Source organism: Falco biarmicus, chromosome 5, assembly GCF_023638135.1.
Source record: "Falco biarmicus isolate bFalBia1 chromosome 5, bFalBia1.pri, whole genome shotgun sequence".
NCBI lineage: Eukaryota > Metazoa > Chordata > Aves > Falconiformes > Falconidae > Falco > Falco biarmicus.
The window spans coordinates 23,602,904-23,629,530 of record NC_079292.1 but is presented as its reverse complement, the minus strand read 5'-3'; the positions used below and the strand labels follow the sequence as shown (position 1 = coordinate 23,629,530).

General features: G+C 49.0%; 1 protein-coding gene across 7 annotated transcripts in view; it reads right to left on the bottom strand.

The window, feature by feature from the left end:
* Window positions 1-3,806: 3,806 nt before the first annotated feature.
* The window catches only part of FRMD4A (FERM domain containing 4A), a 386,216-nt gene continuing 363,395 nt past the window's right edge, over window positions 3,807-26,627 (bottom strand). For 6 of the 7 annotated variants that reach the window (XM_056339185.1, XM_056339186.1, XM_056339187.1 and 3 more), the window contains 9 exons: window positions 26,089-26,222; window positions 22,660-22,782; window positions 19,240-19,468; window positions 17,963-18,019; window positions 17,254-17,491; window positions 16,665-16,829; window positions 14,008-14,867; window positions 11,425-11,521; window positions 3,807-7,489 (listed from right to left, as the gene is read on the bottom strand). In XM_056339185.1, the coding sequence (XP_056195160.1) occupies window positions 7,387-7,489; window positions 11,425-11,521; window positions 14,008-14,867; window positions 16,665-16,829; window positions 17,254-17,491; window positions 17,963-18,019; window positions 19,240-19,468; window positions 22,660-22,782; window positions 26,089-26,222 (2,006 nt within the window). In that variant the 3' untranslated portion in view covers window positions 3,807-7,386. Of the gene's footprint in view, window positions 7,490-9,558; window positions 9,631-11,424; window positions 11,522-14,007; window positions 14,868-16,664; window positions 16,830-17,253; window positions 17,492-17,962; window positions 18,020-19,239; window positions 19,469-22,659; window positions 22,783-26,088; window positions 26,223-26,627 lie in introns of all 7 variants that reach the window. The other variant, XM_056339183.1, reaches the window with a different exon arrangement.

The window sequence follows — 26,627 nt, the reverse complement described above, 5'->3', positions numbered from 1 at the left end:
TTTGGCGCTTTTTTTTGTGTGTTAACAACGTTTTTAATACAAACCTTCTGGGCTTGGGGGAAGTAATCTTATGGCTCTTGAGGCTTTCAGATCCCATTTTTATACATCTGGAGAAAATTTCAGTCTGCTGGGCATTGCAGAGAAAATAATTAGGACCTCCCATGACCATGAACAGTATTTCTAGCAGCCACAAATCTTTGCCATTGTGCATCTTCACTGGGAATGGTGAGGAAACTCACAGAAACGATGATGTCTAATTCTGCATAACCAGTGAAATGTTGAAGCTTTGTGGGTTGAAAGTCTTAGCCTGAAATAATGCACTTTTTAAAATTACAAGAACTGCAGTATCTCTGCAACAGTAGTAACAGGCTCTTCTCTTAAGGAGGCCTTCCTAGGACCTGCAGTGAAGCTCCAGATTGTTGGTCGTTGCAGCGGCTGCTAATAACCGCCACTACCCACATCTGCGAGAATCCAGACCTCGCATCCGTCTCGGCTCTCCTGGATCTGTGGGGCCATACAGAGTGCACTCCTCAGCCTCTGGAGAAGCCTCTTCTGTGCAGTCGGTGGAGAGGGCAGGGTCTGGTCCTGGCTGCTCGCAGTGGGGTTCAGGCAGGTATTTGAATCTGGTACCCTGTTGCTGCTCCTGTGAGGCAGCAGGTCCTCTGATACATCTGGCACTCGCGAGCAGTGGGCTTGCTACCGGTGGGCTGTCGGAGCGGTAGGCCCGGCGCAATGCGAGCAGAGCCACTTCCTGAAAAAATGGGTCAGCGTTTGAGCGTACTGGTTTGTCCCGAGTCCTCACCTTGACTGGAAGCACAGAGCAGGAACTGGCACCCTCTCCTGAAGGAGTTACCAGTCTCCTGTGGGTTTTTACAGTGTCCTGAGGCACAGTGGGATGTGCTGCTGAGAGATTTGTGCTGGCACTGAGTTTGGAGGAGTATCTTGAGGAACTTCAGGTTCTTCCAGAGACTCTCTGGATTCTGAAGTGCCTCTTTGGATACAGGAGTTTTTCAGTCTGGAGCGTCTGACCCCAGAGAAAATGTCAAGACCTTAAACAGTTTAGAAGTAATAAAAATGAGGTGGATGAGACCTGTCTGATGCCTGGGGAGGGACCTTTGGGGAGTAGATGGGGATTTGTGGGGAGAAGCTGGACAGATGCCAAGAGCATGGAAGAGTTTCATTAACAGTGGTGTCTGGTAACTTTTTTTGCAGTGCTTTATAGAGATACTCTTTGGAGGCATTATTACGACAGGAAACATTTGTAATGCTGCAACTTTACCCCTCTCCCCACCCAGATGATTTCCTGAGCTGTTTCTACATCTTTGTCCTGACCTTAGTTTTGAACTCTTTAAATAATTGAGGGAACGATATTGTCCCTCATTTAGCAGAGCTATTATTTCCCTGGGAAATGCAGCAAGTGAGTAGCCAGGGGATGGTTTAGGGAGCATTGTAACGTCTGCTTTGGCGGGAGCTGGATTTCTTAGGGCATCTGTAATAGTACTAGATAGATTTTTCCCTCCTGCTGTAGAGCTGATTCTTGAGGAGAGTTTTAATGGTGCCCCAAGTACCGGTTTGAGTGGGGATGCGCCTCCTGTAGGGATGTGAATTTGGGGTTGGAATGTTTTATTCTGATCAGGTTTTTAAAGACTGTAATGTAAGCAATGTGCCTCCTTGCTGACAGTCCCTGAAATACAGCCGCCTTGCTTGAATGAATCCCATGACGGAAGAACTTTATCCCCTTGCAATTCGTGGAATGGCGCTGCATGGGGAACCAAGGAACTGAAAAGTACTTTCTCACGGCATATCTGGGTAAGAGTTTCCAGCTGTTCGGCACGTGAGAGCCAGCTTCAGTCCTCAGGGGATCACAGTTGAGGGGGACACGGTTAGGGCAGCTGCTTTCCATCATTGCTTGGAGGGTCTTTGCAGCTGGATGGCCCCAAATTACAGCTACCAGACCATGATCAAATAGTTAATAATGCCTTTTAGCCAAAAAAATCCAAACCCCATCCGACTGAAGTCTAGGGACGAGTGGGTGCGGCGCAGCTGTCACACTGCTTGATGGTTTTTGTGGGGAGGGTATGTTTCAGTTCAGCGATTCAGACTTCTCCCTCTGGGCTTCTGCAGATGTTTATTTCTGATAATTCTTTCATTAGACGGAAATAACTCCACTGAATCCAAAGACCTGTAGCCTTGGGATGAAGTCATACGTTCACCATGGCGATGTCTGGAGTGTTTTTTGGACTTCAATGCCCCTGGTCATTTGTTGCAGCCCCTGACCCTTTCCCCAGCCCGGCGGTGGAAGGGGCTGTGTGCAGTGCTGCTCTCGGAGCACGTGCTCTCTGCCTTGTGTCGGTGTCATCGTGCCCGATGGTCATTAAAGGCCTTTAATTCCTTATTTGACATTTGTCTGTACCGCTGGAAAGCCTCTTGGGATCGGCGTATGTGGGATCAATTCATTTGGATTAACTGGGTTCCGGTCCTGCTAGCTGCCATATGATCTCTATTATATAAAATCTCTAGTTTTAAACTGAAAGAGATTTAGATTGGATATGGGGAAGAAATTCTTTACCGTGAGGGCGGTGAGGCGCTGGCAGAGGCTGCCCAGAGCAGCTGTGGGTGCCCCATCCCTGGGGGTGCTCAAGGCCAGGCTGGATGGGGCTGGGAGCAACCTGGGCTGGTGGGAGGTGACCCTGCCCGTGGCACAGGGGTGGAACCAGATGGCCTTTACGGTCCCTTCCCACCCAAACCGTCCTATGATTATAGATCCAGTTTTGCCCAAAGAATGAGCTGGGCTGGGATATAAATGGCTTCACTCCTTGGGGGGAGGAGAGCACCCCGCCTCCCGGACCCAGGGGATGAGCACACAGCATGGTGCCCTCCCGGAGGGCTGCTGCAGGGGTGCCAGGGCTGGTATCGGGCCTGGAGCAGGCTGTCATGAAAACGGCTCCTGAGGTGGTGTAGAGCTTGAAGCGCTGCCTGTAGCGGTGTTGGAGCCACTGGCGATAAATCTGAACCAAAGTCCCAGAGTTAGGGGGATGTCTGAAAAATGTCATCGTTGCCATTCTGTCCCATGCCAAACCCTTCCGGGGATTTATGACACAAGGCTGCCCCCCACGCAGCGATGCTGGGTGGCGGTGGGGATGGCCTCCTGGCTCTGGGTTGGCACGGCTGGTAGCTTCCTGGGGCGTCAGGGTGCGGGGATTGGGTGGGTGATGGAAAAGATGCTGTTGTGTGGAAGGGAGCTCCCTGGACGGCAGGAATTAATGGAAGGCACAAGGAGGGTTTCTTCAGGAACTTAGTGCAAGGAGTAGGCAGTTCCTCACCGCACCAGGGGTGAGAGTGCTGGCCATCAAGCCTGTCCTACGGGCCTTGGCGTGCTGCGAACAGCCACGCAGCCCCTTAGCACCCAACTCGGGTAAGTGAGCGTTATTTCAAGCTATGTGCATTAAAAATGAACATATTTTCAAGACTGTGTTTCCTACAGGGGCGGGAAGTCAGTCGAACCATTTCTTACTGCCCTGGATGCCTCCTGGGGCCGGTGTGTGAGAGAACATGCAATGGAGCCAGCAGGGATCTGCTGAGCACCAGCGCTGAACCCCAGGGGATCTCTGAATGATGGGCTTTCTTGGGAGGGGAATGCCCTGCGTTGCCTGCAGTCAGGCCCCCTGACAGCAAAGGAGTGCGTCCCTCCTGGAACACCTGGCCAGCTGTGCACACATCTGGAGTCAGGGTCTCGCAGATGTGGTGGTGTGGTCACCAGGGTAAGGACTGCCCAGGCGCTGTGCCCTGAAAACACCACGGCAAGGTTTCATTTTGAAAATGCTTTAATAAGGAAGTGTTGACAACACCGTTTTGCAAAATGTAAAGGTAACTATACAAATTCTTAATACAAAAAGAATAAATTAAAAGCAGATCTTTTTTAATTCTGCAACTTTTTCTACAACATACATATTTTTTTTCCTTGATTACAATTGAACAGAATCCAGTAAAATCATTTCCCATGCTCTAAAGTCAATTTCAGGAGAGACCTATTTTTTTTCTTTTTTTTTTTCCTTTTTTTTAAACTAGAGAGTCCCTTTTACACAACTTGTAATAAAACTATTGACATTAATATATATGTAAAACTTTACATCTAGTTAACTAAGCAGTAACTGGTCATCTGATAGCACCTGAATGGGGATCGGCTATGCCTGAAACTAAAACTAATACAGAGTGAAAACAAATTGGACTGTTTCAACATTTTCAACACTCGACTGCATATAATATCATTTAAAAATAAACCCTGCCTCCCAGCATGGCCCAGTGCACAGACCGTACACCCGGCTCCTGGCTGAACAGAGGGAGCGTCAGACATGTAGGCTAAGAACGCAATTGTGGCTTTATGTCAGATGGAGCCTTGAAAAATAAAAAAGTAAAGGAGGGGTTAAGTTGGTAGTCAAGTGCTTGTATATAATAGCTATGTATATGCCCCTCCATGTTATACTTAAATATGTTAATCTCATATGATTAACATTTTATGTACATTTGTGTTTAATTGAATTGAGCTAAACAGTAAAACCTGTTTTACTTAATCTGTCTTTACTACCAGACTGGCTGCTCACGTGTGCCTTGATTGCAAAACAGAAAAGCAGAACACAAAGCAAAACTCAATCCATTTCTAGAAAGCTTTTTCTCTACTCGAGCCTGTTTGCAATTCAGGCTAACCATTTTTATTCCCCCCCCCCCCCCCCCCCCCCCCCCCCTAATTTCAGGGCTGCCACCTTTTAACCTTTGCTGCAAAACTGCGGATCTGGTCTCAGAGGAATTAATGTTTCTTCCTGTGGTGCCCAGAGGCCTCATAGTGCCGCTGTTGTTGAATTCTTTTTAATTAAAAGAAGGTACACAGAAAAAAAAAACCCAAACCAAAACCACTTACCAGTGAAATTAAAAAGAAAACAGACAGTTGCTCAGAGCCCCTAAAAATCCATGGGCTAAATTACTCGCTGCTGGTTAATTTGGTCCTTATTTAATCCTTTCACTTTAGCTACTGAATCTTATCAGTAAATGTCACTAATCGGTAGTATCTCTTATCCAGCTAAAAATCCAATTAGAAGCCTGAAATAATTCCCATGTTAAAGACCCCAAAGCACAAAGAGATGGTGAAGTCTAGATAAAGGGTGCAATCTCACCGCTGTCTGTTCTTCCAGCAGTCGGTTAGGGGGCTTCGATTACCGTTGAAGGGGGATGTGCTCCGATGGTGGTTCTTTGTGTGGGTCCAGCAGTGCCAGGCCTGCATGGCCACCTTTAAAACCCCCTTGCCAGTATAAAAAAGTATGCGCCCCCACCCCTAGAAGGATAATGCAGTTATGCTTCATGTGTGAACATGGAAGAGTTCCCTTCCTGGCTCTGCCGTGGATTTCCCTGGACAAGTAACAGCATTTCTGCCCATCGCTGCCACCTCCCTGTCCTGGACCAGCGATGCACGCCAGCGGCACAGCAGGCAAGCGCAGAGAACTGAAGCAAACATTTCTAGTATCTGTGGCAGAAAGGTCTTCACATGAGCTGCTTGCATAAATTTTTAGAAACCCCATCATCTTTCCAAGCCCAATTAAGAACCCATTCTCTTTTAAAGCCTGGAATGCAGTTTTCCAGCAATCTTGATACCAAAAGGTGTGGCAGCCCCCCAAGTCGCGGTGTTTAATTTTAAAGGTTTCGCCCTACTTTGTCTGGTAGACGCTATTGTTATTCTTGGAACACGCGCACACACACTCACTTTTTTTTTTTTTCCTTTTCTCCTTAAACCAAAGCTAACTTCAGTTTCTGCTTTTCACAAAGTAACCCCCTCCAGCCGTTTCTTTTAATGCCTTTCCCATAGGAAATCATCGTTTGCACGCACAAACGGGGGAAGGCCGGGTACCTCCCCCCATCTAGTGGCAATAAAAACAGCATAGCACCGCAATGAAGACTAGATGTGCCAGCTTCAACATCCACCTAGATTGTGCACTTGTTCGTTATAAAAGTGTCTTTGAGGCCTTTTAAAGTTCCATGGCTTGACATGTATAAAGCATTGCTCAAAAGTATGTGTAAACTTGCAGCTCCTTCCATGACGCTCTTGTACAATTCCTTTTGGTATCAGCAGGCAGCTCTTGCTCGTGTCCAACACCTAATTTAGTTGCTTCTCTTTCTTGTGGTTGCTTCTTGCAACGGGAAGATTTGCCTAGTCTGCCGGTTGTTCTATGGAAGCCTTTCCATTTCCCGACAGACTGGTTCTCCCACACAGCAGTAACCGGGTGACAAGCCCTTTGCTACACTGGTGCTAACGAAGGGAAGATGAGTGGAACAGATATGTTAATGCAGCTTTACTGTGTCAATTAGATTGTGATGTGCTTTCCCTTTGATTTCATGTTCACGCTTTGTGCAGAAATCGATAGGAATTTATTGGCTCTGTCTGTTTGTGGAAAGGTTTCTTGGCAATTTCTATCTTGACCAGAGTATTGAAAAACAACCAACGCAACCCCAGCTTCTCCATGTATTGGTGTGCAACCCCTGCCAGCCACGGAGATGCTGTGAGCAGCAGTGCTTGCCTCTGCTTTTGATAATGCCTGTGTAAACCTTGTTTGTCCAGTTTCATAGTAGCTTGTAGCCAGCGATGCTGTGATACCAGCCCAGACCTCCAGTGCGTCTTCAGCACACAGAGTTATTGGACTTGCATGTAGGTGGACTCAAAGCAACGAAGGAAATGCCGTTTTACGGGAGGTGGTTGTGTCTGCCGTTGAGTTAAATGAGAGATGTTCCTTTAGCTGGAACTTGCTGAGCAAACTCATCCTGCCGACGTTGGCGTGGCGATCTTTGGCAGCGCAGATCAGATTGCAAGACTCTGACACATCTTTGAAGTGACGGGATTTTACTGTTTCATAAGAGACGCACTTTCAGGACTATGATATCCATTTCTCAGCCTCTGTCCAATTTTATCCCCCATCCCCCCCCCTTAAACTAATACTCTGTTGGCTTCAGATCTCAGGTCATGGAAATCTTACTGCTGTTACATGCCGCAGAACAATAAGATTTGATGTAAGCCTTGAAAGGCTTACATCGTTTCAAAGGAAAATCAATTTTTAGATTGCCGACTGACTGTGGGGATGGCTGCTCATCTGCACCCGCTGCCCTGCGGGCCGTAGGAGGGACGTGCACCAGTCTGGCAATGGGATGCGCTGCGGTCCGTCGCTGTCGCTGTCGTGGTGGATGTCTCAGGGCCAGTGTTCTGTAAATGTCGTCTTGAATTGCATCGTGAGAAAAGTGCTTAGAGTTGAAGCTGGTGCTGGGTGACAGTGCATCTGGGTAAGGCAAATGAGAGGCAGTGCGGTGATCTCAGAATGGCATTGATGTGATTAACTTGAGGTCAGGGGTTCACACTAGAGTCCCAGGCTTGGCTTTTTCCTGCCCATACCACTGGACATCTGCTAATTCTGGATAGAGGGGAGAATCCAGGAAACAGCTATCGTTGTAGCTCCTGCAGGTGAAAGGAAACTTCGTTAGGACAACGAGGGCTCTTGGAAATTCACCCATGGGCATAAAACATCATATTATGGGTGGAAAGGAATGCAGGATATTCAGAGACCCAGCTGCACTCTGCAGGTACCCCCAGAGCTGACATTTGGGGTGGGCTCAGCATGCAGGACCCTGCTTTGACCCAGTTTGCTCTCACCCGGCAGTCCTGTTTGCCCCTGCAAGGGGCAAACCCAGTGCGAGGAGGCAGGGGAACGCCGAGCTCTGGCAGCCCCTTCGCAGCCAGGGTGCCCTGAGCTTTGGATGCCGGGATGGCAGCAGGCAGAGCGGCTGTGCTTTCAGCCTGCTGCTGGTGGGATGTGCCGCAGGAGAGCAGAGTGGCTCCTGGGGGGGCACAGGAGCTTGCGGCAGACCCCACCGGCTGTGTCCATCCCAGCACACGCGGCACCACACCTGCCTCCACTTTCTCTGTGTGTGGCCTCCTCCCTCTCTGGTACAGCAGCAGCGCCCTGCCTTGCCTAAGGGGCTCTGCCTTGCTTTCCTGCTGGGTAGTAAGCTGGGGTATAGAGCTTTTCAGTAGGTTACTCTCCACGGAGCAAGTCCTAAAAGCAGCCTTCTCAGCCATAGACCATGTAACCCAGTGGGAATGTGGAAGGAGGAGGGTGGTGGCGCTTCCCTGTAGCACTTCTGCTCCGGGCAGAGGCTTGTGCATCACCTGGCAAGCTCAGAGTGACATGGCTTTCCAGGGGTGGGCTAGGAAATGGCTAGTGGGAGGGTTCCAATGTAGACAGGACTGTGGTTTTGTTGTTGGTAGCCTAGTCCTCACCTTGGGGCACCTCCCTTGACAAGCTCCTGCGTCTTTTGTGGCATGGCTTTTGTTTGCCTGTACTGAGCAGATGAGACTGTTCATGAGCATTTTCTTTGCTATTTGTCTTAAGAACTCCAATCAGGGCCAGCTCCTGGCTTAATCTGCAGAGCTCCTTGCCAGAGGAGGTCAAAATCTTGGCGTTTCAAAAAGCGGCTGCTATATCTGCATAATAATATTCACAGCTGATGTCTCTCCCTCATACTTTGATTTGAACCAACTTCCAAAGCAGAGGTTGTTTTGAGGCCAAAAGTGGGAGATGCCTTTTCTTTCTGTTTACTGTGGGACTCTCACTCCTTCCTTGGCTCCCTCCCCACCTCTCGGGACTGATCTCACATCTGATGCAGCCTGGCAGTTCCTGCTCCCTCTGCTCTGTTTTCGACCTGATTTCCCTGGGACTGGTGTCTGGGAGGAACCTGAGCAAGGGCATCACCATCTGCATGTTAAAGAGCCTTTTGTTTCCCAGCTCTGTGCCAGGGTAGGGAGGTTTATGGGTTATCTCTGGAAAGCTGGGCTTGAAATACTTGACAGATGCCAGCTGTGAATGGTTGTAGATTCAAATGAGGGTGTCAGACAGGGAAGCAGTTTAATTAAAATAGAAATACTTTGAGGGTTTTTTTGTTCCCTCTATCCTTCCCCCTCTGTCTTCCCACAGGAACTGGGCCAGGGTTGCTCCTCGTTCCATGAAAGCTGGCTGCTGCCAACAGCCTCTGCTCCACAGCTCTGCTCTGCGGTAGGGAAAGAGGAGAAAGGGGCGCTTGGTGCCACGGCTGCAGTGCTGCCGGGAGCTCAGTCTGGGTCCTCCAAGGCCCCCCCTTACCCGAGCTCGTCTCCCCACCACGTTGCTCCCCAGCTCTCCCCACAGCGCTTTGCCCACACTACTTTGAAACATCCCCAGCCACAAATTTGCCGCTACTGCCTGCTCCCTGTGCCTGTTCAACCCCTGCACGAACGCAGAGCGGGCTGGCCTGAAGCCTTCTTTTGCAGGGGAAAGCGCCACAGCCACACACTTGCTGAGAAGGCACAGAGAGGGCTTGGAGATGCTTTCAAGTTGTTCTTCCAAGAGCTGAAGGGAGCCTTGTTGCCCAACAAACAGGCACACAATTAAAAGGGCTGCTCCTCTGGGACAGCGGGATGCCGGGCGTTTGCACTGTGTTCACGGACTATAAGGCAGAAGGATGAAAGAACAAAACGTTCCCTTACTATACCTCTATTCATCAGTACTTTGGTGGGTTGGAGACTGAGACTCATCCATAGTGGGTGAGTTGTCTGTTGCTTCTCTGAACAAAGGAGAGCAAAAAGGAGGAAAGAGGAGAGAGGAAATGTTAAAGAAAAGAAGTGACACAGACATTGTTACGAGCTTATTAATCCAGTGGGGAAACAAGCTGATGAATCATCTGTGGAAAAAGTTAGTGACACAAAAACATGTTGGGGAGCACTGTCAGTCTTTTGGGTTGTGTGGGCAGGGCACAGCCTGCTCCTGCACAGCGGGGGAGTCTGTGTTCTGCATCTAATGGCAAACTTTATCTGCTCCTACTGTACTTATACATATGCCTTGGGTGTTATGCTCAGGCACAACAGAAGCGCTGATTTGTTTCCAGTTCTTTTTGCACTGGTTGTTGGTGCAGCTAATCTATGAATCTAAGCTATGAATCTAGATAACTTCACTTTCACCAGCTGAGAATTTGGCTTGATGCCTTTCTGCTATGAGAGACAGCATGCAGGAGTTTTCTGGAATGGAAAAATAAGAAATGCTGGAATTTTCCAAACATATTTCTCAGCTGGCTGCTCGACAGTTTTACTTCTGATCATCATGGAGACATTTAGAAGAATTAGGATTGGGGTAGAGAATGAAACTAAGATTTGAGTCTAGGCTTAAACCCTTAACAGTGGAAACTTTGGTGTACGGTAAAGCCAGCTGCCGTTTTGCCTATCTTGTCATCCCTTGACTTTCTATGAAATGGGAACAGGAAAATTCTCCTGTTCTAAAGCTAGAAGCACATGCAAAGACCATGTGAGGCTATACGTCAAATGTGTGAATTTAAAATCCAAGGTAGGCCTAAGGAGGTTGTGGTTATGGTTCTCCTCATCTCCATTTTAAATTGTAGTCACGAACAGTACTGGAGTGAAAGCAGAGGTCAAACTTAGTCACAGGTGACCAGAAGAAATTAAAGTACATAAGATTTTCCGGTGGCTGCGCAGTGGAATGTTCGCAAAGTTACCAGTCCCAATTCACAACTTGGAGGATCATACCTGTTTTCCTGCTTGGGGGCCTATGGTATTTTGAGGACTGTAGTCTGAAACTTTCTGGCTGATCTCACCAAACTCATTTTAGATGCAAAGATCTGGGATGTGCTGAGCTAAGATGGGATCTGGAAATGATCTTTATTTCATGTGGCAGGACAGAATTACAGGAGATCGCTAGAGAATACTCATGGGAGCTTGCAAAAGACTTTTTGTTAACTCCTGGAATTCCCTGCCCCATGAAGAAATGCCAAAGAACCCAGTTATTATATTTACATGAGTAATGGCTACCTGCATGTAATGACTCACTCATGCTTTGGCAAAGCATTTTAAGTTAGTGGTAGCTGAAAAAGGACACCTTAGTAGTCATTAAGACACATTGCTAGGGAAAACCTAGCAGAAAAATGTGGTTGCTGCACACACAAATATGGTAGGCACCTGACCTTGCCATTGCAGGAAAGATCTCCTTGGTCTGGACCATGCCATGCCACGGTTGAAAAAGATCAGCTGTTTCAACATACGGAAAATTGGAGGAAGGAGACTTTCCAAGCAGGAAGAACTTGCAAGGCTTTTTTCCCTGTGGATTCGGCACTGCTTGGAGCAGTGCTGCTGGGTGCAGGTGGCACGGCCATGTCTTGGTCAGCCTAAACCAGAGCTCCACCACTACGAGAGCATGGGTGGCAGGCTGGACATGCTCTGTGCAGGTGTAGGCTATGGAGCACCCGGAAAATGTTCCCCATAGAGGTGCTCTCCCTTTGGTTGTGTGTGGGGAGGTTTTTCTGAGTGGCACTGAGCGAGCTGAATTCCCTAACCCGCTCCCACACACTCACCCAGTCTGCCATGTGAGAATGTGGTGGGGACTGCCCGGTGGCGTGGCTGCTAGTTCACTCGACGGCGTTGAACTCCTCTGGCTGTGAGGTAAGGCAGCTGAAAACCAAAGGGTGGAGAAAAAGAACCGGTGAGGTGAGGTGAGGGCGCGAGGGTTAGGGCGGTTCAGAAGCATCAGCTGGTCGGACCAGCAGAAACACGTCTGGCTGTGAGCAAACACAACCTGGGAGTCAGACCTCAGCCTGTTCCTGGACGGCTGTGCCCGCATGCGGCACAGGAGCAGCCAGCCTACTGCTGACACTGCTGCGTGTCACGGGCTGGATCCGTCCTCAGCTCTGCAGGAATGCTTTGTTTCAGCCCGGCCTCCAGCTGAATACAGCCACCCAGCCTCTCCCGAGCTGCCTGGGAAACAGCACCCTTCTCCTGGCGGCTGCGGGGCCTGCCTGCGCCGCTCCATGGGACCTGACCTGCAGGAGCCTAGCCTGGGTGGTGGGAGATGGGCTGTGTCCCTAGGAGCCAGTGCTGGCAGTGGTGAGAGTCTGGACCAGCACGCTGCTTCTTGTGCAAAGGAGGAAGACAGCTCTGAAGATTTCAAAAGCTACAGCTACCTTTCACTGTGCATTTGTAAAAAGGCTGAAGTCTGGCTTTGCTGACACTGTGCTGTGGGACCAGAGGACACATTCTCTTACTTCAGTGAAGGCAGAAGCAATCTGGACTAAAAATGTACCATTGGCAGTGGTTCTTGGAGGACTTTCCCTGGTGAAGGGTCTAGCTAAGAAATCCACCTGACCAATCTTTCCTCCGCCTCAAGTCCATATAGTGTTGACCCTCCAAATGTAATATGGGCCTAGAAGGATCCTCTTTGAAGGACAGCATGAAGTCCGGGAGACCTACTGGCTAGGGCTAATCAGCTAAAACGATGGATGTTTCTACTGGCATCCCCTTCCATGCTGTTAAATTCTTTAGCTGCTGCCAAATGACATCTGAAGAGAAAACCAAATTTTAATCTACTCCTTGGAGCTGACCTCCTGAGGTCAGTATCCTCCCTCAGCTGTAATTGGGAACTGAGTCTGAACGCAAAACCAATCTGTGCTGCCAACTGGCCATGACAAGCTGTGATTACTGAACACACTTACACTGTGCTGCCCAGATAGCACATTTAGATTCAAAGACCCAGCTGGGTGGGGGAACAGACTGACTGACAGCAGTTTTTAGGTGCTCTCCCCAACCCCAGCATTTTCCTTTTCAGATTACTTAACTGAACTTGTATGGTTTCCAAAACTAAGCAAGGCAAAGCTTTCCAGTGTTCAAGCATTTTCTGTTGCTGGGTGGAACGGAAATGCCCATTAATCAAAGTGGGGGAAGACAGATTTTTCATGTGGAGACACAGGATGGGTGCAGCAGCTACTTGATTGAGTCCTGGTCCACATCTGGGCCTCCTACGAGTGTTGGCATTGCGCATAAATCAACCTCTTCCCAGGCAGCTGTTGATGGCCCATGAGGAGCCTGGTGTCAAACTGCCGCTCTGACTCCATGCTGGAGTTGGCAGTGAGCACCGAGCCCCGCTGCTGCCAGCGTGGTGATCGCCATGGGCCGGCACCATGCCGGGCTGTCTGAAGGCCAACAGCCAGCACGGGTGGGCGACGCGCTGGTCTGCTCAGGGAGGCTGCGAGGGCTTAGGGCAAGCGAGATCGGAGCAATGGTGTCTCCCGCGCCAAGGCTGAGGCATGTGGAAGGGTGGCAACAGGCACAGTGCAAAGCTCTGATAAACCAGCAAGCCCGTCCACGTGGGGCCAGACTCAGTTTTTTCAGCAAGTCCTTGATCTGTCCACACTGGCTTGTCCAGCAGTGACTGATGGCCAGTAAATATTTAACCTTGGATTGTTTCACAACATATAGTGGCCTCCTCAGTTTAATGGATTTAGGCTGTTTTCTTACCATTTAATATTAACAGCACAGAGGAGTGCAAAGCTCTGTACATGACAGAGAGGCATAATACCACACACTTAAGTGCTCTGAATTTCAGGGTATTATCAGCAGAGGTACTGGAGCTGCATGGGAAAACCATGCCCCAGCAGTGCAGAAAGATGTCATCGCCCAAACATTTTAGCAGGGGGTGGAGGGGCTGGGATCCTCCCCACTTAACCTTTCCCATGCTTTTGGTGTTTCAGTGAGGACATGCATTCTCCTAGTCTATGCCGAGTCCCCACTTGCTTCGTTGCTCCCCTCGCTGCAATTACTGAGTGACCCCCCCACGCTTTCTCCACGTTCAGCCCCTAGTGCCATCAACCAAAACCCAGCTGCATTGTGAGAAGAGACCTGGAAACAGCAGGTCCCTCCCTGTCTTTTGACCGCATCTTTGCAAAGTGATGATTTCCATGGAAAAAAATTCTCACCCAGTGAGTGTCTTGGACAAAGCTTGCCCCGCAGGGTTATGCCTACAGGCTTGGTGCGCAGCCTGTGAAGGCAAGATAACATGCTATGGTCTGGCATTGCTCTCCAGGTTGCGTGTAACGCCTGACACGAATCCAGGCTGCATGAAGCCCCCATCCCTGTCTGCCCCTCTGCCCAGGCCCAGCTCTCACCTGATGTCGCTTTACACATCTGAGGCATTCTCGTGACCCGGCTGTGTGCCACAAAGGTGCTTTGCGAAGATGTGCTGTACTGGGAGCTGCTGTCTGAGGAAGTGGAGCTCGTGTGCGAGAGGCGGCTGTGCTCCTTGTGGGAGGCCGTGGACCGCTGGTACCAGAGCCGCAGCTCATCTGACACGGCAGTCCTACCCGAGCCTTTCTCATGGCCCTCCCTGCCCAGAGATGGAGTCCTTATGATTTGGGAACGGGAGGGGGTGAGCCTGACGGAGTCCACTTCATCCCCATGCCAATTTTCCTTAAACATCCCCCCCGCTGTGTAGGAGTTGGAGGTTTTGAATTGTGCTTTCACACTGTAGTGTCCCTCCTGGTCGTTCTCCAGGCTCCGCACCACCACGGGTGTGGAGCTGCCCTCGATGTACAGGGGATATTCTTTGATCCTGTACTGGGAGGAGGGCTGGCTCTGGCTGTGCAGGTAGACGCGATGGTGTCCCGTCCCATTCCTCGCAGCCAGGTTGGGCATACTCCCTGAATTGGAAGAGACCAGGTTGCCCGCTGATTTGTGCCTTTGCCTCTGCCGCTCTCTGGCTTTCGATGGGGAATCCTCTGCCAGGGTGGAGTAGTTGGGGTTCATCTGAGCAGGGTAGTAGTGCTCAGAGCTGGAATGGCTGGTGCAGGAAGAGCAGTCGTCCATGGGGTCAGAGCCATTACTGCTACGAGTCCTTGGGGTGTAGAAATCCGGGCTCCCTGTCTCATTTTCCGAGCCGAGGAGCTTGCCTTGTGACTCCAAACTGGAGCTCCGGTGTCTAAAGTGCTGAGCTAAGCTGTGCAGTCTGGTAGGGCTGATGTCTACTGATCTGCAAGTACCAGGAAAAAAATCCAGGCTGGTAAGTCAACAGGACAAAGCACTCCCATCCCCTTGCACTCAAGGCCAGCTCCAAAGCAAAGGAATCTGAGGGCATTGAAAACCTGTACCCCTCCAGCACGGCGAGGTGCTGCTGTCTGCAAAGCAACCAGCTTCGCAGCTGCAGGCTTTGGGGAGATTAGGTCCTGTTCCTGTTGCTCTCCAGTCTCCTTGGTGGTGGCATTCAGTCTGCAGCACCATGTGGGACAGAAACCCTTGCTCAACCAATTCTCCTGTGGCTTGCCACCCTGGGAAAGGCTCAGTCTGAAGGGCAAAACCTGGGGGGCCTCAAGCCCCAGCTTTGCTGGTGCAGTCCCAAGGCAGAGCTGCTGGATCAGCACCATCCCTGTGCTACCAGGGTCGCCTCTCTCCAGCTTTGCAGATCCCAAGATCTTAGCCTCAGTGGTGGTGAGATTCCCTTGCAAGTGGCCCACGAATGCCCTGCACGGGTACAATCCACCTGGTGTGAGACAGACAGACTGCCCATACTTAGCCCAGAATGCAGTGATTTCTCCATGGGCCATTGAGAAAGTCGCCTCTGCCAAGCAGCTAGGTTTTACTGGGGCCCAGCCACGGGCAGCACGTGTAGGACTGTCAGGGCACGACAGCCCTTCAGGCAACTACCCTGAACTGCAGTTTACAGGGGGTCTATTCATTGCCAGGTCTGGGTGGTCCCTATTCACCCCAGCTGTCTGGAGAGCTTCAGCCATCCCTTCAAGGAGCAGAAACACCCTGCAACGAGTCACACACCCACATGATGGATGGCCAAGGCCAAGGCATGCAGCTCATGAATGAGCCATGGACTAAGCAATAGTTGTTTCAAACACCCAGACGGCCCCTACCCAATCAAGGCCACTTCTCAAGCCCTGTGCCAGGCTCATTTCTCACACAGCTTGGCTCCAGCGTTAACAAACATTGCACTCTTTTGAAAGGTACTCTCAGCCAAAAAGTTGTAACAAACTGAACCCAGGGCCTTAATGCCTTGTATCATCTCTGCCTGATGTGTTGGCATGACTCTTGATTTATGCAGAGCTAAATGATGGTAGCACTTCCCCTTAGGGCAGGATACCTAACAGCACGCAGCTTTGTCTCAGCTCTGCTTCCTGCAGTGTCCATGGCGTTTGCCACAAGGGCAAAATAGCAGTGAAGCTGAAGTTTGTAGAAAAGCTGCAGAAAATTGGAGTCAAATGGCCAATGCACATCAAATCACCTCCTGTACACCCTTCAGCTCTTTCATCTGCCAATCCTGGGCTTATTCCACTGCTGCCTGGATCCTCAGGTGGAGTGCTTTATACAGGTTTTCTCTCCGCATAAGATCACACATTGTGCAAACATTTTATCTATGATAGAGAATTAACACTACCCAACATCTTATATCAGACAGGAAACAACGTGTTCTCTCCAGCTGGATCCATGGAGGAATTTTACTGCAGAATTTAGCCATAGCACCACATCCCTTTTAAAAATGGCATGGGGTTGGTAGCACCTATAAGCAGTCCCTGAGATGAAAGGTCCCAGAGGAAGAAAAGCTTAATTACTTTGAGGGAGAGATGAGGGGCAGGATCATATTTATCTGAAGTGATTTCAGGAAAGATTCCCTACTGGCAACGGTACATGAGCCTCTTATGTCAATAGGATTGGTTTGTGTCCTTTCCTGGATTGGGAATTAATTCATGACCTGGGGGAAGGGTAAAGCAAAGAATATTTATTTCAGGGGAAGGAGGATGAGACTGGAGCTGGGAAGACTTACCGCGTGGAGTGGACGTAGTGTGGACTGCGTACCCGTAGATCCGGTGTTGATGGCATGCTGGACTGGGAGTTCCAGTGCGGAAGGCTCCGGATGGGGCTGTTCTGCAGCGAGCTGCTCCCTCCTGCCTCAGCACAGCTCCCGGTGCTGGGGAACCGCTTGTGACTGCTGCAGAGCAAACACCCTGCTTCAGTTCCCGGGCAGGAATTTGGGGAAGGGGCTCCCACGCCTCTTTCCAGATCTCAGGCATGTGCCTGTGATCTTGCAGGGGTGAGCGGGAGCTGGGTCAGCTGCTGCTCTCAGCTGCGTCCCAGAACTTGTGCTTCTGTGGTAGCTGGAGGTCAAGGCCAAGCCCTGTCAAAGCCCTCAGATGATCCACCATCCTTCCTTTCTAAATGTTTTTTAAAATAACATTGAGATACCAAGCTGCAGTCATGCGGCTGCAGACTATTTTTATGAGATGCCTATTGGCCAAAACACCTAAATGTCTCCTTGTGGTAAGGGACGGCTTTGTAAATTTTGAAAGGGCTCACACCCATCCCTCTTGAGCAGAGGGTACCCCTGTGACGGAGCTTCAAGATAGCCGGCTCACCTGGAATGACTGTGTGAGGAGCGTTTCTTGACCTTCTCATAGGGTTCATCCAAGGATGACTCACTCCACATCTTGGGTTTGATGGGGGACTTGTCATAGTCATTGCGGTGGTAATGCATTTGGCGGAGGCCTTCCAGTGACTGTGGAGGAGGAGGCCTGTTGTGCAAGGGTGGCCGGGGAGGGAGTCCTTTGTGTGGGGACTGGAGAGGGGATATTGCGCTGGTGACCTGAGAATCCTCTGTGAAGAGAAGAAAGGAGAGAGGCAATGGCTGTGCGATGCCTCCAATGGCAGCACAACCCTGGGGGACCTCCATAGCCTGCTTCTTCACCCCGCTTCCCCTGGCTGTGTTCAGGATCAACCTGAAGACTTGACTTTCAGAAGTGCACTGGCTGACATTCCCATTTTGGAAGGGAATGGCCAGCAAGAGTATGTGATGCATTAAAACAACTGAAACCTTAGAAGAAAATCAGGGGCCATTCTGGGACTGTCTTTTGAAAGGATTCAGAGCAGTAACCATGGCAATACTGGCTGCTCCAGGCCTGATGTCTGACTGCAAGGCAGAGTCATGGGAAACCAAGCATTTTTGCTGTTGGGATGTTCGAGTGGATTATACAGAACAGTTCCTCCATTTTGAGTGTCAATCAGGAGTTCACACATCCCCACCTGTTTCCTTCCTGCCCTCTAGAACATACTTAGCAGCCAACATACCATCCTCAAGAACAAGGGCATCCGAGAGGGAGCTGTCTTCACTGGCAATGTTTCCTTCTGAAGGGAAGAGAATATAAAGATGGTCAGATGGTCCCAAGAATCACAGTGACCAAGTGCTGAACTGCATCGTGATCTTCATCCACTGAGTCTTAACCTTAAGTAGTTACCCAGTCTTCATCTCCCTCCTCACACAGCCAAGAGGCAGGATTCCTATAAAGACTTAGCCCACTCTCAGTCTCGCAGGGCAGAGCTGCAGGCCAGGTCTCTCGCTAGCAGGCTGCCTTTCAAGGAACTGCTAATTCTTTTCAATTAATGAGGATTAAGACTATGAGTCACAGCTGAGAGCTGAGATCCCCAGAGGATACAAAATGGCATGGTGCCATTGCTGAGATTTATATCCCTGGCCTTAAGGATTCTGGGTTTGATCTCTACCTTCTTAAAATGCTCATCCTGTTGCTAACTAAAGGCTCACACTAGGTACCAGTTTGGTGTAATTCTGGGAAACATTTTCTGAGCATCCTCTATAGCAGCAGGATAAGCTCTCATGTCATTGGCGTGCACACATTTGAGCTGCCTCCCCCATCTCATGTCCTCGTGGCTGTCTGTTATCCCTGACTGCGGCGCAACTTGGTACCCAGGTCACAAATACAGCAGCTCTAATCTCAGTTCCTGCTACAGAGGCACAAAGAAAAGCTCTGCAAGTCAAAGGGAAAGGGCAAAATCAGCAAGGGAGAAAGAACCACAGCAGAAAGTTAATGGATTTCATGAAAAACCAATCAACAACTTAGTAAACCATAAAGTGCCCTGAGAATTACACCGGGGGAAAAAAAAAAAGAAAAAGAAAAAAAGCATTTGAACACAGCAATGACACTGCTACCACTTTGATTTTAAAGATGCCTTTCAGCTACAGAGCTCACCCCAATCTGCTAACATTAATTACATTTGTACAGCACCACTCCGGAGGAGATGTTAACAGAGTGATTTTATAGGTGAACAAAGGAAGCACAGTCTGCTTTCCTGACACGCTTACAATCTGCAGCGTGATGCTGCTTCTTGTGCTGTGAACCAGCACGTCTCTAATGCATGGAGCACAGGCCAGACACCCATCTGACAGCACACTGGTATGGGAAAGGGCAGCCTGACTGCCAGCACCCGTGGAGTCCTCCAGACAGCAGAGGGAAGAGGAGGGAGGGGAAATGTGTGCCTCAAGGAAAGAATTTTTCTCCCTACCCTCCACAGACCCTTCTGTGATGCTGTGGGTGCCAAGTCCTGCTTACCATCTATGATCAGGGAGGCTCTCTGGGTTGGCTTCTTTCCAGATTTGATGCGATACTCATTGATGGCATTTTCAATCTCCTGTAGTTTCTTCAGTGCGTTCAGGTAGGATGTCTTCCTCTGTTTCTTCAGCTTTTTGCTGACGTTTGGGTCACTCGCCAGGCGCCGGGCAGCCTCCGTGATCTGGGACTGAATGGCAAACTCCCTCTCCAGGCGCTCCAGCTCTGCCTCCTGGGGAAAGGCAAGTGGATTCTGGCTGCCACCAAACTCCTGGCCCAGCTATGGGGAAACTCCCACTGAACCTGGCCAGTGGCCTCCAACCAAGGCTCTCCACCAGCAAAGCATCCGTGATCACACTGCTCCCCTCATCTGATACCCATTTCACCTTCATCCACTCACACAGGTACCTGAGAGCACAGCTGGTGGAAGGCATGACCCACGCAAGAAGGACATGGGTGCTCCGGCCCTAACCCTGCTGTGCTGTTTTGACTTTTCATGCAGTTCAATATGGCCTATTTTGGTGGTGCTCTACTGCTAACACATTCATCCTTTTACACCCATCTATGGGTAACACCTGCCTCCCACCTGCTCCTTCTCCCTGTTTCCTGTCTCCATATTTGAGCCCCATTTGATATCAGTGCTAGGTATTGGTGCAAAGCTACAGATTTAACCTTCTGACAGGTTTGCTTGGCACCCACCAAACTCTTTGGGGTAGAAAAGCCAAAGATGTGCTAATTCCTCCCTGGTGTACGGCTGTCAAAATCCAGAGGAGAGTATAAACTGAAGTAATTATGGGCTGCTGCAACTGATTGCACCAGAAAATTGTCTCCTTGAGTTACAAGCCAGGAGGGTGATTTCAGAGTGAGCAGTGTGTAACAGCAAGCTTTCCATATGCCAAAAAGCCTCCAACATTAGCCCTTGCAGGGTCTCAGCAGAGTTTTTAAATGCCACCAGGTGTACCCCGGAAGCTACCTACCTATTTTCAGTTGTCCCCAAAGTCAAGGGACTTAGGCCAATTTATGCCAATGCAGAAGCTGATATAGAGCTTCCTGGTCTGCACTGGGACCAGGCTGTGACCTTCAAAGGTATTTGCTAATCTGCAACGGATCTGGCTACCTTCCCCAGCTTGACGGAGTTTTTAGTTAGTCTGCTAGAAAGGGGAACACAGTACATTGCAAATTAAGGAAAAATTGACAAGCTTTTTTACTTTTAGTGAATGGTGGGAGTTCAGATCACAGGCACTGACAGCCATATATTCATGATATCCCCTTAATGCAAATTCAAATCCTTTCTCTTCATTTAGCAGCAGCATAGGCTGCAAGAGCTGATGCTGTGGGATTTAATCAGACTGAAGTTGTTCTCTGAAGTTTTTATTCCAAGCTTCTGGCGTAAAAAAAAAAATCCTTCGCTGTCAGTGGTGAGTCAGCATTGCCTTAAAACTGTAATTATCATTTCCCCCACTTTACTGAAGACTGACACCCCACCCCCCACCCCCATCTTTTTAACAGATCCCTTTTTGCTTTGAAGAGTTTATAAGCTCTATCAGGCCAAACTTATTAAAAGTGAATTTAACGCCATGGAGTTTTAAGGCCTGGAACCTGATTTGTTGTCTTCTAGTAAAATCCTTCCCAGAGTCACGAACTATGGACCAGGTAGAGCTAATTACCAAGCAGTACAATAGGATCCTTCCCTGCAAGTCTTGCTCTGTCAAAGCTCTTTCTAAAGGTACAGTGAGTTTGATGTGAGCTGTCATTTCAGACCTTCACCAATTCAGTTCTAAATCATTCAGTATATCTTAGAAAAAAACATATTAAATTTCCTCCTGGCCATAATTGTCTCTTTTCTTCCAGTGAGGCCCCTATAAATAAAGCCTCAGAAAATGAGGGCTATCATCTGTCTTCAGATGGCAGTGCCTTGCTTCAGATCCTTGTCACAGTTGGCAATATCAGTCCTGAATTTATGCGACTGAGAGAGTATTTCACCTTTTGTTTTAAAATGAGTCTCTAGTGCTTGCACTTGCTGAAAAGCCCATGAAAACCATCGCTGGCCTCTCTAAATGCTCTCAAACGGGTAGCCAAATAAACACAGCTCAACATCATTCTTTGAGAACAGAAATTCATGGTTTTCAGCACAGTCTTAAAGTTTGACAGATGAAAAGGGAGGTAGAGAAAAGCTGAGTCAGCATGTTTGGATTGCTGATGCCAAAAGGCAGAGTGCCTGCAATGGGGAGGAGCTGCTTTACCTTCACTCTCTCCCCACCTAACCTTGCCACTGGAGTAAGGAAATTCCTCACCCACTGGCCCCAAAAGCTGCCTTGTAGCAGTAATATCTGGGGAAGCTGGAGATCAGGTTATAATTGAGCAGCCAACAGACTGCAGGGGTTTTAGGAATAGCTCATCTAAGCCGTGCTTTCCCTTTGAAAAGCTTAATTAGATGTGCTAGTTCATGAATATTTGACTTCAGTGGAATTCCTCTCCCAGGCTCCATTGAGAACAAAACTAAAGAGCTCCAGCTGTTTATTTTTTTCAGCAGAAGGAAAATGCCAACAAAACGACAAACAGTTAATTCCCTGGCTGAACCAAGCCTTAAACCACAGAGTCACACCAGCTTCGTTCTCTCCTCTTACAAAACTAAAAGGAAACTCAAGACTGGAATATACACAAGTGTCTTGAGACAAATGCGTTTCTGCAGACAATAGCTTTTCTGTGAATCCGGTCCCGCCTTACAGCTGCTGCAGGCCTGTTTTCACAGCCACGGTTCAGGGCACTGACCCAGCACATTGTGGGAGCAAGAGAAGAGAACAAACACTCCCTGGCAAACTTAGAAAAACGTAATTCCAGCTCCCCATAGGTAGGCATGAAGGCTCTTTTGTTTAAGGACTGGGGAGCAAAATGCTTTCATCTTACTATTGCAGGGCAAAGATGGATAATTGTGATGCTTTTCTCCCTGGTGAAGGGAGATTTGAATTCGGATCGCTACCGAAGTGGAAAGCAAATGGCTGTTTGCAATAACAACACAGGGTAGCAGTGGGGCTCAGATGGCTCAAGGGGCTCCTGATGTGCTCCCCGCCTCACACAAGTCCCTGCACTTGGTCACCAGAGCGCCTGGGACTGTCATGGTCCAACTGGTCACCCAGGCTATTTCTGTTACCTCTAGCAAAGCCAGGGCTGAACCTTGAGCGTTTCACCTCACCTTCTGAGCCTGAATTAAGGCCACCAACTCTCTTGCTGCTTCCCCATACTGATGGACGTATATATATACATATATATATATGTATATATATATATAAAGGCACCAGTGACCAACTACAGTCATCTAAAGTAAAGATGACTGTAGGACTTGTGGTTCCTATGCGATGCATGGTGACGTCTTAGAGACCTGACATTGGGACACAGGGCTGGAAGGGAAGGGCACAGCCTCACCTCTCCCTTAGGCAGGATCTTCTGCTCATCCAGTTTAAAGGCAGTTCCTATTCTTCTCCTTACAATTGGCGGCTCCTCCCCAGGGTCTAGCGGGTATTCTCGTGGTAGCTTTCCTGTGAGCTCCTGTAAGCAGAAAATGCTGTTGGTGATCTGGGAAATCCTGCAGCAAAGTACAACGTTGCTCTTGAACTGTGACCATAAAATGACAGGCACACATTAACAACATATACCCAGTTCAGCCAGCTGATGAAGGCACAGGAGAGCACCCAGCCCTGTGAACTCCTCCCAGAACCTGACACTGAGGGTGGGGAACTTTTCTTCACAGATTTTTGTGGCCTGCCCAGGGTAGGTCTGTAGGTGGTGCCCATCCCTAGGGCGTTGGGGCCTGAGGTAAACAGACTGTAGCACACATGCTTTCATCTCTGCTGCAGGGTAAGCTGGAAAGAAGAGCCTCTATCTGCGTAGCTGCTTCTGAGAGGGGGTGAGCCGATCTGAGAGCCTTCATGCAGGATGCAGGTCTGCTGAGTCAGAAAGCCCCACTGGCAACAGCCGGGCAGGTTACGACCCGCACAGAAAGCCATTCCCACCTGATTCATGATGTGTCCGAGAGGAATGCAGTCAAAACGGTCACTAAAAGCAGTGCCTGGTACCTCATTTACCTGTCTGATAACACTTCATGTATCAGACCCCCTTCCAAGCCCCAGTGATGTCATGGGCGGCTTTGGAGCAATATTAGATAATGTTTTCTCAGACTGATGAGGTTATTTGCAAAGATTTATTCAAAATCTGAAGTGAACTCCATAAGACTGAGGAATATCTGGAACGTAGGAAGCAGTGAGGGCCACTGCTGATGTTAATGCTGTGGGGGTTTTCCCCTGGGCGACACAATACAGCCACACATCTCTGAATTGAAGGCATTCAAATGCCTACAGAAAAAGGCAGGAGCCTCACTAGGAGCACAACCCAACTCCTTATACTCAAAATCTCCCCACGAAGGACAAAAGGCTTTTGTGTTCCTTAGCATCAGCCTTGAGAGGATCCAGCTGGCAGAGTAAACTAAATCATCTGAATCCCAAAGAACAGCAGCTGACCTTAATGTGAGTGTGCAGCTCAGGCCCCTGCCTGCCCTGGCCTCTCCCCCGCTCCCTAATGGGGTTTTTCTTTCTACTCTTTTCAGGTCACTAGGAAACAAGGACCTGGCCTTTTCAAATCTTTCCTTTAAGCAATTCCCAACAAAATGGGTTTGCAGCACACTGATGCGCACAACCCCCTTCTGTGAGAGGCACGATGTCTCGGAGTCCCATTCTGTGTTGCCCCTTCCAGCCCTGCAGGGTTATTTCAGCTTTTCTTCCAAAATGTGCTCCTTCTAGTGAGACATGGCTCTGAGCACTGCATCAAGAGAGAGATTCCTGTATCCTTTCCTGAGGGAAATAAGGATATTTTCTTTATAACCCCTAACTTAATATGAAGCAGGACAGTGGGGAAAGAGTTAATATCTTTTGTAAAATGCCCAGACAAAATTAATGTGGGCTACTATGCTGCCTCCATAAGTTGAAAAGTATTCACAGGCACGGTCCTGAAATGTAATCTAAATTAATAAGTAACTGGAGTAGCGATGGCCCGAAGTAACCTGATGCCACTGTTAGGAATGGCTCTGGCCATGCTTATTTGATTATGCCCCCACTATTAACCCTTTTTTACCTCTTGGTTTGCCACCTTCTCCCTCTGTTTTGGCCATTTCCACACCAAAGCAGAAAGGATGAAGGGCAGCCTGAGAGGAAATACTTCCAACTACAGGCTGCTGATGGATGAGCTGTAGGGTTGCAAGACAGGGACAGATTCCAAGTGTCCATCAACTGCCTCTCTTGGATCATCTACAGAAAGCGCGAACACTTTCTACCAGCTCTTAAGGTGCTGACAGATGGGCTCTGGCCAGACTTGCTGCAGCACATTAAGGAGATATTTCTCCTTACCACCGGCTCCATGCCCCAGCAGGAGCTTTTGCCTGCATCCCAATTGCTTGTGAAGTGCCTGAGGCTGCTCCACAGCCAGGGCTGAGGTTAAAGCGAAGGCACTGGGCTGTGAGCCCCTGCAACTGTGGCACAGGCACATATCTTCCCCACAAGTCTTCCTCACATTCGGTAAGGCTGCAAGGTAGTCATCAGCAGTCAGGCAGCGTTAGCTTAGTGTGGCAGATTCCTCCAGGGCAAGTAGAGCCCTCCAGACCTTCTCCATCAGACCCTGAAGAGCATGCGACTGGTTCCTGCAGCTGACCTTAGCTCCATACCCGATGAACTTACGAGACTGCATCTGGTCCTGTGACCTATATCAGCACAAGTTGTTTGCGGAAGTCAACCAGGACTTCCCAGGTGGGAAGGGATTGCTTGTGTGGAGTGAAGGACAGGAACTGGAGCAGCAGAGATTTCTGCTGACATTCTTTGTTGAGAGGTATCTTCCACAACTTATTCTTGTTGGTGTCAGAACTATAGACTAATTGAAACAAAGTGCAATGAGATGAATCAGTGACCTATTTCCCCCATTTTAGTCAAAGGCGAGACACACAACAAATATTAAGCACCAGCTGGAAGATCTCAGTGGCACTGTCTGCAGCAAGCTTCCTGTTGTGTAACATATCACAATTTGTTGTTAAATTCAGATTTTTAGGGCTTGTAAACAAAGGAGGATTGCTGAATGACCCAAGTGTACGCCACTGCTAATCTCCACGCACAGCTGCAGCAGGGTTGTAATTCCCCAAACATTAAATTTATCTCTAAACTAGCCTCCCGTGTACTCCAAGAATGAGATGGCGAGTGAGAAGGTCATGAGCTGAGTTCCTGAGCTGTCCTGCATGTCCTGGGATGACTTCAGTGGTTCATCTTCCCAAGGTCTGCCATGACACTGCCATTCCTCTCCAGCAAGGCCATGGCTTATTGGATGAAGGAAGCCTACATGGAGCAGCTGAGACCTCGTGTGCTGTACATAAGAACGTGCTGGGAGAAGAAAAGCACGTAAGGTCAGGCCTGCTCCAAGAAGACAGTGTATCAGCCTGAGGGGGGGGGGGGTTGCTAATGAAGTCAAAGGCATTTCAGAAGTGATTACCAGTACACATGACAGCCTTCCTATGCCATTTAGGTTGCTGCATATTCCCGCCAAAGTCAGTAAGAAGCCTGGCTGAATGCATCTCAAACACAAATTCAAACAGCAGGCATGGGTGCTGAGCACCCTCTTAGCCCCAGGCCAACTGGCTACCCAGCTGACATGAGGTCCCCTTCTCAGGGGCAGAAATGTCCTATGACAGCTGTACAATGGGCTTTGTGAGACATGACTGTGGAAGTCACTCTTCTAACTATACACCACCTCCAAACCATGAGCATGCTATAACAATGCAAGCACCAAAGTGTTACAGGTTATAAAATGTCCATTGCCTACCGCTTCTCGGAGACACAGTTTCTTTAGCTCTTCCAGGCGTTGGCGCAGTGTCTCTTCCAAAGCTTCTTGCCTGGATTTCAGTGCAGCCAGCATGTCTTTCTTGGCAGATTGAGAACTATCTGACTCTTGGGAACCTATCAATAAACAATGATTTCACTAGGCCAGCTGACAGCAAAATGCACATCTGGAGCACTTGTAATTTTACCAAAGCCTGGACGCAGTCCTTCAAAAAAAAATATCAGATTATGATATGAAGCAGGTGTTACCCAGTCATGTTTGTTTACAGCAAATTCTTAATGTTTAAGCTAACAGACAGAAACTGGACAGTGGGGCATACAAAGACACCTGTAATCGTCATTCAGAAAAATAAAAGCAACAAAATTATTCAGGTAAAGACGTTAGAAGAAAAGACATGATTCCCATGAAAGTGCCCAATGGCAAATAACAGTACAGTTTACGAAGCCCTGGAGATGCATTTTTGGGAAATTAGGCCTAAGAGAAACCACTTGACAGTACAGCCTATTTCTTAAGAAGTGTAA